The 21116-nt window shown below is 43.1% G+C and overlaps 1 protein-coding gene across 4 annotated transcripts in view; it reads right to left on the bottom strand.

Annotated features, from left to right (window-relative positions):
* KAZN (kazrin, periplakin interacting protein) overlaps positions 1–21116 on the bottom strand; it is a 294829-nt gene that overhangs the window by 27281 nt on the left and 246432 nt on the right. For 3 of the 4 annotated variants that reach the window (XM_068240530.1, XM_068240528.1, XM_068240532.1), the window contains one exon: positions 16264–16347. The exons of the other annotated variant lie outside the window; for it this stretch is intronic. In XM_068240530.1, the coding sequence (XP_068096631.1) occupies positions 16264–16347 (84 nt within the window). The remainder of the gene's footprint in view (positions 1–16263; positions 16348–21116) is intronic. 4 annotated transcript variants of the gene reach the window in all.

The raw sequence follows: 21116 nt of genomic DNA, 5'->3' as shown, positions 1-21116 counted from the left end.
CAGATACTATGAGAGCCAGTTTACAGTGTTTACAGCATATACTTGTGTGAGAACCACTAGACTCAGTGAAAATCTATATGTGGGGAAGGGAGGAGAGAACCACTAGACCACTAGACACCAGGTAAACGTATATAGGGAATGGAGGGAGGAACTACTAGACATCAGTAAAACCTATATAGTACAGGGAGCGGGGAACCGATAGACTACCAGGGAAACCTATATGGAGGGGGGGTGGAACTACTAGACACTAGGGAAATTTATGTCGCTTGAAAATGGACCAATCGAATTTTACCTACTAGACACTAGGGATGGACAATGAGATGCAAATAAATTTGAGTTGATGCAGAATTAAGGTGAAGGAAGAAATAACACTAAACCCGCCAGAGAAGCTGTATGGTAAAGGGAGGAGAGAACCACTAGACATCAGGGAAACCTATATGGGGAATGGAGGGAGGAACTACTAGACACCAAGGAAACCTATATAGTGGAGGGAGTGGGGAACCAATAGACTACCAGGAAAACCTATATGGGAGGGAGGGGGAACAACTAGACACTAGGGAAATTTATGCCGCTTGAAAATGGACCAATCGAATTTTACCTCAGCAGGATTTGATTGGTTCATCCTCAAGCTGCATACAAAATGTGTCTAATGCTGCATCAACTCGAAATGATTTGCATCTCATTAACCAACACTACTCGACACCAGGGAAGCCTATAAAGAGGAAGGAGGGAAGAACCACTAGACCACCAGGGAAGCTATATGGGGAGAAAGGTGGCAACACAAAGACCACCAGAAAAGCTGTATGGGGAGACAGGGAAGGGGGTCACTAGGCCATCAGAGAAGCAATGATGTTCGTCCGCCTTCATTGCAGATGACCAAGAACATCATACAAAGCGAGATTGACTGGGTAACGATGTGTCCGGCTGTTGCTTACCAGTCCAATGAGGGCACAGAAAGCTCTGTTGCATGTAGGCCACAAGTGGTTTGCTGGGATGGTTGGCAGTTGGATTCTTCCGGGGCACTGCAGTTTTACTCTGCTTGTAGGAGGTTGCACCTTTACTGATACAGTTTGCCAGGTTGGGCAATATGAGGATGTTTAAAGTAGCAGCCTGTGTTTTTACCCTAGATTTATACTCGAGTCACACAATTTTTTTAGTTTCTCAAGGAAAAAGTAAGTACCTCAGTTTATACTCAGATCAGTTTAAATTTGAGTATTTACGGTAATGCACAGACTGTCTAATGCACGTCTTCTGCATGCTAACTACAGCAACAGTGACACAATACTTCTCTGAATATTCTCATTTACTAAATAATGCAATAAGTAGAAGAAAAGTTCCAGAAAAGGCCAGCACCCAATGCGCTGATGCACAATACCTGGGATCCTGAAGTCACCTTGGTACTCACAGCATAAGATTTGCATGCAGTGGTAGGAAGAAAAACAGCGCTGGGCACTCAAGCTAGATTTAAAGGGAACCTAAACTGAGAAGGATGTGGAATTTTCCTTTTAAAATAATACCAGTTGCCGGACTCTCCTGCTAATCATGTGTCTAGTACTTTTAGCCACAGCCTCTGAACAAGCATGCAGATCATGTGCTCTGACCGAAGTCAGACTGGATTAGCTGCATGCTTGTTTCAGGTGTGATGATACTGCCACTACTGCAGCCAAAGAGCTCAGCAGGACTGCCCCACAACTGGTATTGTTTAAAAGGAAACATCCATATCCCTCTCAGTTTAGGTTCCCTTGAAGGTTTATTTCCACAGGTAACGTCAGACATTACAGGCATACATAGGGAGAAAAAAGGTCTAGAGACCTTTTTTCTCCCTATGTATGCCTGTAATGTCTGACGTTACCTGTGGAAATAAACCTTAAGTATCCAGCTTGAGTGCCCAGTGCTGTTTTTCTTCTTACCACAACACTATATTCTCATTTACGCAAGTCACGGGACACGAAAAATTAACATAACTTTAAATAGGCACTACATTTCATCTTTCCTCTGACTGAAGATGTTGCTCAGTAAGAGTGATGAAACATGTTGGGTCTAAATTCTCAGCAAGTGGTATGCATAGTGCAGGGGATACCTCAGATGTGTTCAGGCCAGGGGCGCTTTGCTTGTAAGAAATGTTAAGGTTTGAAAAATGATAAATCATGTATACCGTATACACTCGAGTATAAACTGATCCCCCAACTTTAACCTATTTTTTTTTTTTTTTAAATGATTGACTCAAATATAAGCCGATGGATGTAGGCGTGGTGCAGGTGGAATTTCTGGGTGAATTTTATTGATGGCTCTTTGTGTGTCTTTTAATAGTGATAACAGTCTGATTTATAGATTAAAGCATGCATGCCTGTGATATAATAAAAACATGAGTGCTATTGTCAGTGTCATAAGCTAGCAACATTCAGGTATGCAACTACTTACGTGTGTCCTGGAATCCTGTGTTCATTGGATATACAGAGATTATGGTAGTCGTCCTCCCTCCCCCGCCATGTACATAGTGCTGCAGGCACATTTGGTGGCCGTTTCACTACCCCCCACCACAGCAAAATGTGTGACAGCTTTTGCACTGTTCTCACCTAAGTGTCCCCGTCAGAATAAGCAGAGCTGCACAGGCTTCCTTTGTTTTACGTGGGACTTCTCTGTGGCTGCCGCCGGGACTCCTCCGACAGACTTGTTACCCTTCTGCCTCCCACGCACTGCCTGAGTGGAAAGGATGGCAACCTTTTGAGGTGTTCTCTGTCTCTCAGCATGCATGTAATGCGCCGTGTCAGTGCCGTGCGGGCTTCCTTTATTTACAGATTCATCGCCGGAACTCCTCCATAGCCAGTAGCAGCCTCATTGCTGTGATCCCTGCAGTGGCAAATGGGAAGTGATACTAGTCACAGGCTTCTTTTGTTTACCGTCTGCTGCCGGGACTTTTCCGGAAGTTAACAGCAGTCTGGGTCTCACTGCTATGAGGCCATCTAGTGGTGCTTCGTATCACTTCCCATTCGCCATGCAGGGATCACGGCAATGAGGCTGCTACTGGCTACGAAGGAGTCCTTGCGACGAATCAGTAAATAAAGGAAGCCCGCACAGCACAGCCACGGAGCATTACATGCATGCTGAGAGACAGAGGACACCTCATACGGTGCCGTCCATTCTGCTCAGGCAGAGCGCAGGAGGCAGGAGGGTAGCAAGTCTGTTAAACGTGCCTGCAGCACTATGTGCATAGCAGCGGGGGGACGGAGGGAAGGAGGCACATGGCCGTCAGCGGGTTGCTTTTTTCTTCATCTTGGGGTAGGGGGGAACACTTGTGACTCGAGTATAAGCCGAGACCCCCACTTTTGGGCCACTTTTTTGGCCTCAAAATCTTATACTTATACTAGAGTATATACGGTAAAACAATACTGAAGTTAAAAGCCAGAATTAATTCTCGAAAATAATTCAATCATTGTTAGGGTGTAATACTGAGAACTGTGCTTGGGCCAATACATAGCTGAGATAATCAGACCTATACCAGTGGGTACTTGGTACATGCAGGATTTCAAAATGGGGGGTTCTACCAAGATAATACTGAGAAACATTACCGGATAAACATATCATATGAATTACATAATTGGTAAATGCAACTGTAATTAAGTGTTTTCCTGCAAGCTGACCAATAGCACCCATCACTACCAGGTAACAGAATTTCTAGCCTTACTAAACATAGAATTTACTATGAAATATTACCATAAGCAATTATTTCTATCTTGGCCTCACTTGCTGAAAGTATGTGGTTATAGTAAAATCACTGTAACGCTCTCAATTAATGTTGGCTGTTTATTGCTACTGTTTCACTGCAGATTAAGAAGATTAGTGAATCATTCAATCCTATTTCTTTTTCTCCTAATAACAAGATTAGGCTTAATGCTGCATTTAAGATTAATTGACTTGAGCTGCCCAGGAGATGCACGGCATAACGACTTTTCAGGCAGCACCGAACTCGTCTGGTCAGATGTGTAAAAGTGTATTAGAGGAATGGCATCTTTATACCGTGGGTGGCATCTTCATGGGGGATGCTGGAAAAGGCCTGGCTTTTCAAAACATGTCTGCCAGGAGCTAAAGCCTCATACACAGGGTCAGCTTTTGTCCCCATTAAAGCGGATCCGAGATGAAAAACTAACTATAACAAATAACTTGCCTATATACTGTATGTTATCTAAAGTTTAGATAGTTTACACAGCATATCTATCTGCAAACAGCTTCAACAGTTTATGATTATTTTTTCCTGTGATTAGGGCAGCCATGTTCTGTTTGTCACACTGTCACAGGCTGAGGGCTGTAGATGCTATCAGCTTGCCTGTGTGTAAATTCAGTCCCCTCTCTTCTTCCCTCCTCCCCCGTCTCTGAAATCTCTGGCTAGTAACACCTCCCCCTCCTCCTGCCCAGACTAAGCTCCCATAAGCCCTTGCTACTGTCTGAAAATGCCAAGTCGCTGTGAAAAGCTGTGGGCGAGGCTTGTTTAGTTTGTAGGGAATTAGAGTATTAAAACAAAACAAAAAAAGTATTTGGCTTGAGGAATGCCCTATAAACTGTATGAAAGGAACACAATTATGAAATGAGTAAAAGTTTATCTCGGATCCACCTTAATGAAACTGAATCGATCTTTTGGGGGAAGAAACACTGTACAGAAATGCTTTTTGGCTATAACCAAGCCAGTAGTGAGTGGTGTCCTGCAGTCATGAAACAAAAGAAGATAATATGTTTGTTTGTCAGTTTAGCGATCCGCTGTTGCAGGATGCAAAGATGGCGAAGAATTATTTTTTCATCCAAATATTATCTACCATGTGTATGAGGCTCAAAGGGATCCTAAAAACAAGGAAAAAAAATGAGTTTCACTTACCTGGGGCTTCTACCAGCCCCCTGCTGCTGTCCTGTGCCTACGGAGTCACTCACCGATGCTCCGGTCTCCTGCCGCGGGTTAGTTTTTGTCCCCGTGTAACCTTCTTTGCATTCCCATCTGCAATAGTGTTCTGCGTAGGCAAAGAAGGATACGTGAAGAAAGATACGTGTGGACAGAGCTGCACAGGTGCAGTGACCCGTCGACTCAGAGTTGGCAAAAACTAAACTAACCCACAGCGGGAGACTAGAGCATCGGTGAGTGGCTGCGTGGGCACGGGACGGCTGCAGTGGGCAGGTAGAAGCCCCAGGTAAGCGAAACTCATTCTCAACTCAAATCTGGATTCTTAGATGAAGAAGCCCTGTTGGGTGCAAAATAGTAATATCTATAAGGAGCACGCTGTATACTAACAGTTATATGTAAATGTCCCCCTGTCTTTTTCTTACTCACCATGGTAACAGTTTGCCACTCTGCTTACTAAGCTGTCAGACAGAACACTGAGATCCGTGCCTAGAGCTGGGCTTTACATTCCGGAACTCAGGGTTGCTGATAAATCTAACAACTCAAAGCTGTGGAACTTAACTTGACACGTTTCAATTTAACAATAATTTAACATTTTAAACATTAGCAGCACAAAGTGGTAAAAGGAAAGCAAGAGCTGCAAAAATCTACTTTTAATCATTCAATACTGCACATCACAGTATACAGTCTAGGTGAGATTTTTCCAGATAGTGTAGATCAGTGTTTCTCAACATTTTATTGGTATGTACCCCTTTTAAAACCCTGGACTCACCAAGTACCCCCTAGCATGGTAAACAATATCACACGTACCCCTTGACAAATATATATTTAATCATAGTACATTATAATTGGTTCTAAACAATTTCCAAGCATTTATTATTGCTTTTCATTAGCTAAAATACTAATTTGGTGCTGTTTAAATAAGATTTATCATTTTCTAAAACTCTAAATTTGTTATTTTTGGTTAAGTATATCAAGCCCGAGTACCCCCTGGAACCATCAGAAGTACCCCCTGGGGTACGCGTACCACACGTTGAGAACCTATGGTGTAGATCATCAATCATACAACATCCTGAAGAAACCAAACTGCTCTAAGATGGGCTGATAAAATAGGTCAATTTAATAGAAGCATCTAACCTTGCCCACCAAGTCTCTGGAGTCACATTAACCGAGTGCAAGGCAAGTGTTTTCTGATGTTCAAGACTTTATCAGACTTATCTTTCCAATCCTTGAAGGATAATGGCAATGTGCTAGAGATATCGATTCCAGCCACAAGAGGGAGTATACTTCTTAGGGATAATGTATGCATAATGTAAGCCTGCCAGCAGCAGAAAGGTCTTGCTCATTGATGGCTATAGAAACAAGGCTTTGTGTAAAGTACAATGGTCATTAGTAATCTATGGAGACTGCTGCCTTCATGTCATTGTAGGCTGGATTCCTGGCTGCAATGCTGATCCTTTGGCAGTAAAACCTTCTAATCTAAATCATTCACTTGGAGGAATTCTACAGATCCCTTTTGCTAACTTTTCTGATCTGCATACTTACCAGGACACCAACTTAGAATGCATTATGGCCAAATGATCAGAATTATGAGTAAAACTAACGAAAATAAGGGTAAACCATGTTAAACCTACTGAGACTAGGGAAAAGCATGTGCGGAGTGGTGTGGTCAATGCAATCATTAACCCTCTGCACTCAAAACACACACAGCAAGCTGGAACTACATTAATAAAAGCAACTAGGCTGTGAAAATGGAGGATCTTCGCTTCCAATATGGACTGCAGTGATTTTGTACTGGACCAATTCACCAGTGTAATTATGGACCGATTCTAAGGCAGAAACCTCAGCAACAGAAGATTGGTCTAGTCAGTACAAAATCACTGCAGTCTGTTTTCACAGGTTGCCCAGCAAGCTCATGGTGAACCAGAACTCCCAGGAGTGTGTAAAGATGCCCATACACACATCAATGTTACCATTCAATCCCCTGCAGATTCAAATCATTTGGATCAAATCGGATGGGAATTGATACCTTCAAATGTTCGATTTAATTGATGTTGGTCTAGAATCAATCGAAAGTATTGACTAGACAGGATGAAAAATTTAGGTTGGAGGCGGGACAGATGCGGTGTACGATTAATAGGCCATAGTGTTGCATTGAATCGAACAGCACAGCGCTGCAGTTTGATGAACTTTTAATAGATTCCCTGCTGGAATCTATTAAAAATCAATGTGCTCTGTGTGGTTGGAATCGAATATTTTCTGAAAGGAATCAATCAATTTGCAATAATGGGCGGAAATCTATAAGTGTATGGACAGCTAAAAATGGCACTAAAAAGGACCAAAAAACCCTTCTTACTAAAATGCTATGCACAACACAAATTTGCCTTCTTAAAACAGAAGGTATGTGTAATTATTCAGGTTGAAATGAGAATTTAAGGTGTCCCACAATGCATCACTGCTGAATATGCAAATTGTCCCTGAAAGCTAAACACACCTTCAGAACTGCTGGAATGAAATGATGCGCCAGTGTGTTAATTGTACAGAGCCACACATGCATGCAGACTGTTTTGTATAGGTTGAGCCTCATCGGTGCAAGGCAAGGATTAAAGGATACCCGAACTGACATGTGACATGATGAGATAGACATGGGTATGTACAGTGCCTAGCACACTAATAACTAGGCTGTGTTCCTTTTTTTCTTTCTCTGCCTGAAAGAGTTAAATATCAGGTAAGTTGCTGACTCAGTCCTGAATTAGACAGGAAGTGACTACAGTGTGACCCTCACTGATAAGAAATTCCCCTTTTTATCACTTTCCTGCTCTCAGAAGCCATTTTCTGCTAGCAAAGTGTTTTATATTTGGAATTTCTTATCACTGTAGTCACTTCCTGTCTGAGTCAGGACTGAGTCAGCCACTTGCATACCTGATATTTAACTCTTTCAGGCAGAGAAAGAAAAAAAAGGAACACAGCCTATTTGTGTGCTAGGCACTGTACATACACATGTCTATCTGATCATGTAACATGTCACTTCGGGTATCCTTTAAAGTGGCTATAAGGGATTGAATTTGAAACACCCATGAGCTTACAGCAGATCTGCATTTAAACTAATCTAGTGTAAAAAAAAAAGAAAAAAAAAGGAAAACGAAAAAAGGAAAACCGGACACTACAATCAAAAGGAGACACTACATTACCTCTTACATGCACAACATTCAGTGTTTTAAAGGAGCAAGGATGACGCGGGAAAGAAGCAACAATACCTGTCCTGTAGCTGCACCTTTCCAGCAGAATTTGAGGTCAGTTTAATCATACAATGTGATGTATCCTAGCAAGCATCCATACCACCATCTTCATTTTTAAATCTCACTAAAAGGTACACCTTGAAGCTGACCAGTTAGTACCCAGAGCATTGCAGAATTAAGCTACATCTACACTGGCAATTACAGTCATCCATTGGGATTGATACTTGATCTCTAGGACGACAGTTCTGGCCTTGAGCTCTTATGCTGGAAATACTCGGCTCGATTCTGAGCCATTTAGATGGCTTGATTGATAATTTCCGACATGTCCGATCTCCTACCTGATCGATTTCGTGCTCGATTTTGCATAGGGAACAATGGTAAAAGATAAGAAAAACGAGTGAAAGATAAGCAAATCGAGTGCGAAAATCGAGCCGTGCATTCCCAGCATCATGCCTAGTACACGCCATACATTTTTCTGTTAGATTTTCTGTAAGATTAGACTGATAAGACTGGTCATTAACTCTGGTGCATTGTCTTCTGGTTATCTCCTGCTGAGCATAACAATGCTTAATTGCTAGGCAGATAGATGGTTAGATAGATAATTTCCAACATGTTGGAAATTATCTATCCTGCAGGAAAATCTAACAGAAAATTGTATGGTGTGTACTAGGCATTAGAGATGGGTCCTTTGGCCACAGCCAAGTGGTGTATACTGTTGCTATGGAGTGGATAGGAGGGCCAAAGGAACAGCTTTTGGCAGGCAGGGAAAGGAGGAAACTAAAGCACCTGTATGTTGCCATCTTTTAAAGATCCGGCATGCTGGATGTTTAAGGGATCTTGGATACCTGTACACATGCTAGATTGTCAGCGAAGAGTTCAATCCAATGTATGTACAGCGCTTTAGACACACCTAACCTAATATTAACCTCTATCTCTGATTAAAGAGACTAACAACATTTTCAGCCTTATTTCTTCTATCCTATAAGTTCCTATACCTGTTCTAATGTGGTCTGGATTACTGCAGCCTTTTCTAGTTGCACTGTCTCTGTAATATATATTATCTTCTTTCCTTTGTCAGGCTTTGTCGACAGAGAGAAATGCACTGCTCTGCTGTGATAGGGAGAAGTTATGCATGCCCCCTGCAGGTTGTGTGTGTGTGCTTTGTTTTTCTCTCACAGACAGGTCTCTGCTCTCAGTTTCAGCTAGTCATGCTGAGAAACTGTGTGATTCCCTGTCGGAGTGCTGATAATTCACTTTGTAATAAAAACTTGTAGTATACTGTAACATTATATATATATATATATATATATATATATATATATATATATATATATATACACATACATATATATATATACATACATACATCACTTCCTGGTTAGCGGCCATGTTCTTTGTTTGTAACCACTGCCTAAAACTGGCGATTAAAAGCCTGGATTGAGGCGGGGATCTAGGAGATTACAGTGACTTAATTGGTATGTTTTTTATTGTACAAATCGGACAGTACAGATTCTCTTTAATAGGGGTGGTGGTGTTACTGCACATGTATACATTTTTATGTTTTTCGTAAATATTACCAAAATGAATAGACAAAATAGAGCTTTACTGGTTTAGCTGCAAAGTTTTGGAAGCAGAAAAAGGATTCTGATGAACTAGTGCTCCCACCGAGAACTCATTAGTGATAGGACATGCTGTCAAAGCATGCCTGATCACGGTTATTATTTACTGCTGCAGGCACTGGCAATCACATTCTCATCTGTGCTAGGTAATATTTTCTTGGTTAAAACAAACAACTTTTCAAAAATCATTTTTTTGATCATGTAATAAAACATTCGCTATACATTTCTGCACCTTCAGGACAGGAGCCAAGCCTATCTTACAGTGCCCTGGATGAACACATTATGCCAATGTATACACTTTCATCTTGGAGTACTAATACTGCTGCTCCCACACAGCAAGGCACTTGGGGGCAGCATGGTGGCTTAAGGTGCCGATCAATGATACAATTCTGATTATACAATTATATTATACAATCTTACCATTTCTTTGCAACATGAGGGACTACCTCAAGTATCTGTTCAAAGTCTATGCACTCAGTTTACTCTTCTACAATCAAGGTTGTACCCTTAAAGAGGAACTCCAACCAAGAATTGAACTTTATCCCAATCAGCAGGGCCGGATTTCTGGCAAGGCCACCAAGGCACAGGCCTAGGGTGCCAGAAAATCAACCCTGTTTAGGGCGGCTGAGGGCAGGAAACATTTGTATACACCAAGCTGGATCAAAGCGCCCACCCGCGCTAATCATCTAAGCCGACTCTCAGTCCTGACTCTAGTGGCAGTGCAGCGGCTGCCCTGCCTACATTAGTTTACCCATAGTAGCGGCAGAGGCAGGCATGTGACTCACACTCTGGCAGGGATGTACACACGTGGCTGGCAGAAGGATCCCAGTGGCGGCAAGGCAGGTAAGCTGATTTGAGGAGCAGTGTGTGGGGACACAGAGGAGCCGTGCCTTGGAAGCCAGTGACCAATCCAAATGCACGGAGGCACACGCACAGAGCGTGGCCTCATTCCGAAAAACTTCACAAGAGAAAGAACAGCTGATTCGTCATGGACGCAGGCAGTCAGAGAAAAAGCATGCAGACGTGCAGAGCAGCATCCATCCTCACTGCTGCTCCTTCCTTCAGTTTTTATCCAGGCTGGCTTTTTTTTGTAATCTTTGCTTCATTGCCTGGCCGTTGGAGCTTCACGGAGAAGAGCAGAGCAGATGTTCAGCGTCAGTCTTATCACCACACAGCTCCTGTCCTGCTGAGAGGGACTCTCTGCAAACGGAGATAGAGTACATGGCTGCTTCTTTGCAAGTATGTGTATAGTGTATTTGCAGCCTTGTCTGTGTTTGGAATGCTGTGGGGGATGGAAGGGAATTGCTGGGGACTGAGGCAAAGGTCTGTTTTAGTGAGTTTTGTTTTATTGGCTATTGTGCTGTCTGATTTCTGCCCACAATTGTTAAGGTGCTGTATAACAAGCATGCAGACCAAGTGTTCTTTACTCCCATCTCTCTTTTACAGTTCTGTGATTATCTATCCAAGCCAAAATGTTGCATTGCATTTCACACGCCTTTAAGTTTAGGTTTCAGGCATGTTTGTAGGTAGGTTTCAGGGTTGTCTGAAGTGGACTGTGGGGGGGGAGTTGTTTTCAGATTTACTTACCTGGGGCTTCTCCCTCCAAAGTGCTACCTGCCACTCCAAAAGATCTGAATGTCGCTCAGTGTCGGTCGCCATGGGACATGCTTGCATCCATCTGGGTGATTCCTCAATCACACTGTCATTGCCAGAAACATTTGCAGTTCACAACAACTTAAACTGCATACGCAGACCGCTCCTGGCCATCGGAGAGTGATCGAGGAGATGCGAAGTAGCCAGATCTTTTGGAGGGGACGTCACCATGGAGGGAATCAGAACTAAAGCAAGAGATCTGATAGACTGCTGGGAACTGAAAGAAGTCTCAGGTAGGAAAATCTAATCCTCCCAGCCTCCCCTCCACCCCCATATTCTGCAATAAACAGGCTGGGGTGGACATAGGCCGTGCAGCAGTACTACTAGGGCTTCATGACTCTGTGTAGTGGGGGCTAAGGCTGCTAAACCTACCTGGCTGTTTCCTCTGTGTGATTATTTACAGCCAAACACACTCCTGATCCTCCCTGCCTCCTCCACCCGAGTGATGTGGCTCACATAAATGGACCTGATGTGTGCGGCTTTCTATTGGCCTGAACATGCTCACTTCACAGTGACTGACAGAGTGTTTAGGCCAATGTAAAATGGCACAAATCAGGTGCATTTATGTGAGCCGCATCACTAGGGAGAAGGAGCGGGAGTTTGTCCAGCACTCTGCTGTAATCAAACTGAGGAATCAGTCAGGTAGTTCTTAGTTATATTGAAATTAAAAATGGGTTCCATTTCACTTTAAAGGGCAGGGGCGGAGATAGGTGGTGGTGGTGGTGGTGGTGTGGTGTGGTGGGGGGGGGGGGTGTCGGGGGTTGTATGCTGTTGATCTGGGGGCGGCTTGAGATAGTTGGCCTAGGGCAGTAAAAAGTGCAAATTCGGCCCTGCCAATCAATAGCTGATACCCCCTTTTACATGAGAAATAGAATGATTTTCACAAACAGACCATCAGGGGGCGCTGTGTGACTAATTTTGTGCTGAAACCCCTCCCACAAGAGGCTCTGAATACCGCGGTACTCTGGGCAAACTGCCACAATGTAACAATGTTCACAGACAGGAAATGGCTGTTTAAAGCTGTCTGTAACAGCCAGAGCAGCTAGAAACAGCTACATAACTTGCCCACAGTAACAATGTCACCATGTAATACATGTCAGAATGTGAATCTGGGAGAGGAAAGATTTTACAATGAGCAAACACTGACTAAATCATTTATACATAATTATTGTAAAAATGAAGCACTTTTTTTTACTACATTATTTTCACTGGAGTTCCTCTTTAAAGAGGAACTCCAGTGAACATTTTACTGTTGGCAGGTGATGTAGCTGCTGCATGGTTTTTGGCAGTTGGAAACAGCTGTAAACAGCTATTTCTCACAAAGCAACAAGGTTCACAGACAGGAAACTGCCAAAAGTTCGAACTTTTCTTGTGAGAGGGGTTACTTGTGGGAGGGGTTTCACCACAATATCAGTCATACAGCGCCCCTGATGGTCTGTTTGTGAAAAGGAATAGATTTCTCATGTAAAAGGGGGCATCAGCTACTGATTGGGATAAAGTTCAATTTTTGGTCTGCGTTTCTCTTTAAGAGGTTCCTTAATTGCTTCAAATCGTCCCCTTGTGGCACTAGAGTCTTGGGTTCCAATTCTGTCCAGGACACTCCTTGTTGTACATTGTATATACAACAAGTTGTATATTCTCTGAGTTTATATTCTCTGCATGTTTATGTGGGTTTTCTCTGGGCACTCTGGTACTATACTGTGGTACGGATAAGAGACAAAAAAGCCTTGTAAGCATACAGGATAGTCTTCAGCTCAAATGATCGTTGTGGGCTGTCACAGCTGAAAATCTGCCTTGTGTACAGCTATCGTTCTTGAACACTTTGGCCTCAATTCACTAAGATCATGCTAGAGATAATAAGGCAAGAGAAAACTTACCTCCACACGTGAGAGAGTTATCTTACCTCTTCATTCCTTAAGTTACCTCTCCTGTAGTTAATTTACCTCCTCTGTAGTTAATTTACCTCCTCTGTAGTTAATTTACCTCCTCTGTAGTTATTTTCACATGCAGCTAATTAACAGCCTGTCTTTAACTCTGGAGTTATTTTAAGGATTGGAGAGTTAATTTAAAGACAGAAGAGTTAACTTTAGGCTTGCCTGAGGTAAAATGTTTCCTGGATACTACATGCCTTATCACCATGGTAACAACTCTAGAAGAGTTATTAAAGACAGGAGATAAGTTTAGTGAATTGAGGCCATTGACTGAATATGCACCTACTTGGAAGCCAAGCATGAGGCCTGTAAAGCTCCCATAACACAACTGTAATCAAAACTATTTCTAAAGGTTGTTTTAGGATACAAAAATTACAGTATGTACATAGACTAAAGTGGTAGTGTACTTCTACCACAATAAATATGAAAAATCTTATATGATCAGGACACATTTACAAAAGTAAAGCCTCATACAGCCGTACAAGGACTGTCGCCTGGGAGTGATCAGGATCTCACAGTGCGGGCTGTACAGATGCATTGCTAGCCTCTAGGTGGGAGTTTGGGGTTTTATTTTATCATTTTTTTTTGCTGAACACTTATTCTTGCTGGCTAGAAGTGGTTGCATGGCACAGAAGAAATAGTAAACTACATTATGTTATGTAAACCAAATTGTTTAAATATGTATAGTATTCAGCATAATAACTAACAAGAATATAGAAAAAAACACTACACATTCCATTTACATCAAACTCTGTCAACCAAGAAACGTTTGCACAACTTTGGACAGTTTTACCATTACCTGGCTTGACCATCACATCCATCGTATTCAATGCTGTGAAATAAAAGTCAAGTTACACAATAAAATACCGCATGATCAATTAATCCCAGAATGGCAGAAGGGGTAAATATAGCTGCCAGCTTTACTGTTCAGAATCAAATATTAAAGTCCAGCTCTACAGAAAAACAATCCACTTTCACAGACTGCCTACGAACTGTGACATATCCTAGCCTCTTGGAAAGTACTGTGATAACCGTACAGATTACCGTAACAATTTTTTTTATTGCATTTCCTTTTTCTATACTATTCTGACCAGGGGCGTAGGAATAGGCCCTGCAGCCCCTGCGCCCGCGGGGGGGCCCGGCCCTCCCCCCTGGGGCCCGCTCGGGGCCGTTTTGTGGGTGCTGGAGGGGTGGCAGCATGAGGGGAAAGCCTTGCCCACAGTCGGCGGGGAGAGGGGTAGTTCCCCCCTCTCCCTCACCTCGGGGCTCTCCCCTCCAGCTCGTAAGTGTCTGTGGGGCTGTGGTGGGCAGCGAGCGGCGGGCAGATACATACCTGCTTCCGTGCGTTCCATCGGAGACTTCTCCCTCTAGCGACTGACGTCACTTCCGGAAGTGACGTCAGCCGCTAGAGGGAGAAGTCTCCGATGGAACGCACGGAAGCAGGTATGTATCTGCCCGCCGCTCGCTGCCCACCACAGCCCCACAGACACTTACGAGCTGGAGGGGAGAGCCCCGAGGTGAGGGAGAGGGGGGAACTACCCCTCTCCCCGCCGACTGTGGGCAAGGCTTTCCCCTCATGCTGCCACCCCTCCAGCACCCACAAAACGGCCGCGAGCGGGCCCGGGGGGGGGGCGCTCAGAAAATCTGCAGGGGGGCCCGGTGGGGCCTAGTTACGCCCCTGATTCTGACTCTAATGAATGGGCATTGGTAAGAGTCTAAATCCTCGTCCTTTTTTTTTCACAGTGAGGCTGCATTGGTAATAGTCTAAACCCTCCCCCTGGTTAAAAATCTCCATTCCTCAAGTTCAACCAGAAAAAGCAAAAACAACAAAATAAAATAAGCACAACACTGTCCTGCACCTTCACATAGCCCAGTTCATCCAGAAGAAGGCGGAAAAACCCTAACAAAGCCTGGGACCATTAGCCTTAAACCTGAAAAATTCCCTCCAGACTCGAGGTGGAAGTCAGATAAGTCACATAAAATCCCTGGATTAACACTAGCAGTAATTACCTGCTGTATGATGATAACAGATACCTATAAAAATAGTAACATTGAAAGGTAGGTTGCATGTACTACACATTTTAATAAAAAAACTAATTTGTTATGTGACGGTTATCAGCAAAGAGGAGGATAAAAAGCACTGGGGTCAAGCAGAAAAATAGGCAGGTTCTGTGGTAGCGGCGCTCAGACAGAAATTTGGGCGTCGTCAAAACACGGACCCAAATTTACTATAAAAACCGCATCATTTGGTCTTTCCCTGAGTCCATGGTGGCATGGAGGGGGAATAGTAATTAACCCGGCTGGACTTTTGCAGGAGCATGATGAGCCGTTTTTCGGCTCTGCCCTGCACCCAAATCTCCCGGCGTCGTTTTTGCATGTATGCTTTGTGGGGTCCTTTCAGCCTCACACACAGTGACTGCATAAAGCAAAGACAAACTGATTAAATGTCAGGGCAGACAGCCATTTTGGGTTAACTGGCTATTTTTGCCTCAAAAACATTTTACGTACCATTTCTAAAATTACCCGAGGCCCATCTTTTTTATTGAACTTCCAAAAAAACACATACATTATGGTATCACTTAAGTGGAAGAAAATATATTTTTGGAATATGTCATTATTTTTATTATTTTTTAGTTTTTTTTCATTTATGTAGAGCTGTGTTGCTGGGACATGTTGACATCACTGCTGGCACCTACAGATACCCCCTCTGTTCAACCCTTATTTACCCATTCCTTGATTACCACCGGTGTGTTAACAATTGTGGCATTCACAGAAGATAAAGTGTGTTGGTTAGACATAACAGTGGTGCAGATCTATCCAAAGATAAAAGGTAACCAAAACAAAATAACATAGCAATAAAAGACACAGAAAATAGCGAGTGGAAAAAAAATGAAAATAAAAGTGAATTTTTTTTCCCCTAAAAACTTCAATCTTACCGCTATCCCTCTTGTGGAGGGCTCCTTCTCAATGTAGTGATCAAAAACACGGTATTCCCTTCTCTGCGCAACACACTTTGCAATCTGGAGAAACAGGTCACAGGTATGACAGACTAGCTAGAATATCCTTCACACTGAGCCGCAGAAAGGGGACAGGAAAGGGGAGAGAGACATGGAGAAAGCAGTGGCGAGGAGAATGAAAGTCAAAAATATTTCATTTAAAGAAGAATTGTACTAAATGTTTCTTCACAAAAAGGTTTATAGTAGCTCCTGACAGATTATGCAAATATTATACATTTGTGATTTAGTACCTATAAGGTATAAAAACACTCCATTACTAACAGACAGCTGCAGCACAGAGCCTCATCTCCTCTTGTCTGTACCCAAAGCACGTTGCCTTGCCAACTACTTGAAGAATGTGCTAACACAACACCGAGATCCAGCTTATTAACTTCACTACAGTAATCATATAGCTGTATCCATAAGCTCTGTACAGGTCCAAAATGCTCCCTAAAAACCTGAACACAATGTACATTGTTGTGTTGCTAGCGTGGAAATCCTCGGGTGGAATTAGGATTTGCAAACAGCAATAGAGTGTCTAGGTACACTGAGTCATAAGCTACTATTAACAGGCTGGTTCTAACTACAAGTGCATTTCTAAGCACCAGCGATTCGAAAAGCGCTTGGCTAATATATTGCTATGTATGTGTTCTCACTTGAGCAATGTGATTTTTAAAAAAAACACACATAGCATTACATTAGCAAAGTCCTTTTTTAAATCACTGGGGCTTAGAAAAAGCACTTGTAGTGTGGATGAGTCCTTAGTCTGAAGATATGCCACCAAGCACATACATCCGGCCTACCATCTTCATCTTAGCTCACAGGAAATGTATGGCAATGTATGCAGGAATTGCAAAGTCTGCTACTGCTCTATTGGCTCTGCTCCAGCTCACAAACGAGCTGTAAATGTGACAATGCAGTGGTGAATAGCATTCCACCGTCCATCAAAGGGTGACCATGCCTTTATACATGATGATAAGCAGACACTTGGCTGAATGAATCTGTACTAATGGAACAAAGCCTCAATTAAAAAAAAAATCCTTTCTTTTTAATCAAGAAAGATCTCTCGTGGATCAGACTGCCAAAATGGCTGACATCTGCCAACTAAAGTTTAATGTGTGTGTATTTTTGGTGTGGCGTTAGCTGATAGCAGGCAATAGGCTCTGGGTGCAGACAAGGCTCTGGGCTGCACTGCAGATTTCTGTTGTGTTCTAGCATATACTACTGCAGAAAACATAATATAACTTATTTAGTGCAACACATTTGATGCATTGATCTTGGGCTACTTTTAAAGCTTTCTATGAAGAAAGATATAAAAGTACAGTTATCCTTTAAGAAGTGGTGCCAACCATCTGACCAAATTCATGTACTAAAATTGCATGCCTTCCTGATTTTTTTTTCTCCTGAACATGCCACATGTCAGTCTTCTTGTGCCTTTTCTTAACACATCTTTACGCCAGCTTGACATGGCTAAAGGCAGCCATACACAATGCAATATTTTAGATGGTTTTGGATTTTTACCAACTAATTGCAACTTTTGAAAAATTATGCACAAATGTATCAGGCATGTTTTTTTCTCAAATAATGAATATTTTTGAAAATTCCCCACGAAATTGCTTGGATCTATAAATTTACAATCTATCCCACGCCATTCTATTTTCTAAAAAAAAAAAATTGATCAGGGTTTTCCACCACAGCCGATAGAAAACTATCATTAAAAAACAACAGGAAATTCTATCCCATTTTGCAATAATAATAGCTGCAGGGTGATTAACTATTTCTGCTCATGGCCTATAAGAAATTGTTCTGCCCACCAAGTACAGCTACCAGTATTTAGCTGTTGTCTGATGCAATTGTTTAAGCTGTAAATCACGACATGGCTATATGAGTGCATGAAATAACTGGCATAGGGCACAACCTGACATTAAGCATGAGCAGCTTGAAGGGCATCTCCATTCATCAAGTCCCTTCCCTCACAATTGCAGCTCCCTAAACTCTATGATTGCAGCTTCCAAAAAGCACTGCTTCTGGGAGGACAATGAAGGAAGGAGGGTCAAAGAAGCAATTATTGTTCCATCTTGAATTATCTGGGACATTCATAATTTGAACACAGCAGTTCTCAGAAAAAAGAAAAAGATTTTTGTACATTCTCACACTGACAGAGATCAGGCCTGCAGATTCAAAGTAGCTTTTTACACAGGTATATTATAGCACTGCTGGGGGAGAAGACTTTGGAGTGATAAGCTGTATTGCCATAAGGGTCTAGTCCAGTGGAGTGCACTGCTAAAAGACTGTGGGCCTCATGTATGATGTTATGTGACTGAATGGATTTTCTTCTTATTAAAAAACAATTTGGATCTAAAAAAGATGCACTGTTTGCTAAGGGGGCCTTGGCACACTTGCATAGGCCCTAAGACAGGAGTAGCACACCTATAGTCAGACACTTAATATGCAGCTGTCTTCAGACACTTCACAACATTTTACAGAAGACATGATCAAACAGAATTAGCTGATTGATTTTTTCCTAAAATACACCTGTTGTGGTCATAACCTTCTAAAGGAAACGTCGGGGGCTTTTACTAGAACAAAGGAGCTTTTCAGTACCCCAGTCTAAACTAAGATTGTGGGCTGCAGTGTTCTCCCCAGGCTCTTTTAGCCGGGTGCTCCACCCGGCTAGTTTTGGTGACTACCCGGCTGTCATCGGCTCACCCGCTCCTATGCTGTAAGCAGAGTTGCTCAAAGAAGCATTGGCCCTGCATTCTTATCTCATCCCACCCAGCTACTTTTTCATGCCACCCAGCTACTTTTCCATGCCACCCGGCTGGAAAAAAATTCTGGGGAGAACATTGTGCTGGTGCACACCAAAGCGGTTCTGGAGCGTTTTCTTAAAACGCTTGCAGGGGGAAGAACCCGCTTGGCTAATGAAAGTGAATGGGATGGTGCACACCAGAGTGCTTCGTTTTTTCCACAAACGCAAAGTCGGGGGCTGCAGCATTTTTTAGATTTCTGAGGCATTTCTGCCTCAATGTTAAAGTATAGGAAAGTGGAAAACCGCTCTGAAAAACGCTAGATCAGAGCGGTTTTCTGGGCGTCTTTGTTACAGAAGCTGGTCAGTAACAGCTTTACTGTAACAATATTTGAAATCTGCTACACAAAAATGCTCTAAAAAACGCTAGGCATGTTTAGAAAACCGCTCTGAAGATGCCTAGAATCGTTCTGAAATCTGCTTCAAAAACCTCTAGCGTTTTGCAGATCTGCTAGAGGTTTTAGGTGTGCACTGGGCCTAAATCTATGGCTGATCCAGAGGCTTCCTATATCCTCCATGACCTCACCCCTGTTTGCATGGACCTCCCTGTTCTTCATGGACACGTAAAGTCCTGTCTGCGTCTGCGCAGATCTGCTCATGCAGGGAGGAAAAACCTATGCATGAGCGGCTCTGTGCTATTGCACAAAGACAGACAGAGGACTCTGAAGGGGGAATGTAGCCGCACTCGTGCATGAAAAGGATTGGTGGGGTTGGGGATAATGGGGAAGTCACTGGATTATCCTATCACAATGCAAAAGTGTGCTCAGGCCATTAATGAGCATCTGATGCTGGCACGTGCTCTCTTTTGTCATCTTGCATGCCACTTTCCTCTCTCTACACTACACTGCACTGCACACTGCCAGTGGTTTCAGTGCAGGCATCTTTTCTGTCATGGGGATAACAGGAGGGTCACCAATAAGCTCTTAAAGAGAACCCGAGGTGGGTTTGAAGAATATTATCTGCATACAGAGGCTGGATCTGCCTATACAGCCCAGCCTCTGTTGCTATCCCAAACCCCCCTAAGGTCCCCCTGCACTCTGCAATCCCTCATAAATCACAGCCACGCTGCTGACAAACAGCTTGTCAGAGCTGGCTGTGTTTATCTCTATAGTGTCAGTCTGCTGCTCTCCCTGCCTCCTGCAGAACTCCAGTCCCCGCCTGCATCCCTTCCCTCCCTGCTGATTGGAGGGAAGGGACGGGGGCAGGGACCGGAGCTATGCAGGAGGCGGGGGAGCAGCTGAGACTGACACTACAGATGTAAACAGAGCCTCACAGCATGGCTGTGATTTATGAGGGATTGCAGAGTGCAGGGGGACCTTAGGGGGGTTTGGGATAGCAACAGAGGCTGGGCTGTATAGGCAGATCCAGCCTCTGTATGCAGATAACATTCTTTAAACACACCTCGGGTTCTCTTTAAGTACCAAACATAAGCCACTGCATTTCCTTTATGAGGTCAAGATTTAGTAGAGCATTTATCCAGGTTAGCCATCAGCTTAGGCAGAAAGTTTAGAATGGGGATGCTACCCTATATTGGTTAACTGCCTTTAGTCACATGGACACCTAGTGAATAAGGTAAATGCCCCTTTTGCTGACTTTACCAGGAAGCGAGGCTTCAGACTAAGTGGGAAATGTGGAGTGATGGGGCAATGGAAGCTGCTGTGGATCTAGGAACTGGTGCATCAGTTATTTCCTTTATTATTTTTCAAAACCTCTCTTTCAGCAAGAACCCCATAATATTCCATTTAATGCATATAAAAAGTGTGTCTGCACTGGGGCTTTAAGAAAATCCTGGACAGCCTGGCTTTATTAACAAACCTTGTCACTGGGCAACTGTATTTATTTGTGTAATTGTACAACGAAACCCGAGTCAGGCAAAAACCGCGCTGGAAATTTGGGCGCACCATGCGCCGCCATAGGCTGTAATGTAAATTAAAGCTATAATGGCACTCAGTCAGTAATGTGGGCACCATCACAAGACTGAGCTCAA

The sequence above is a fragment of the Hyperolius riggenbachi genome, chromosome 6 (assembly GCF_040937935.1).
Source record: "Hyperolius riggenbachi isolate aHypRig1 chromosome 6, aHypRig1.pri, whole genome shotgun sequence".
In the NCBI taxonomy this organism is placed as follows: Eukaryota; Metazoa; Chordata; class Amphibia; order Anura; family Hyperoliidae; genus Hyperolius; species Hyperolius riggenbachi.
The sequence above is the reverse complement of the archived record's forward strand: the minus strand, read 5'-3'. Positions and strand labels throughout refer to the sequence as shown.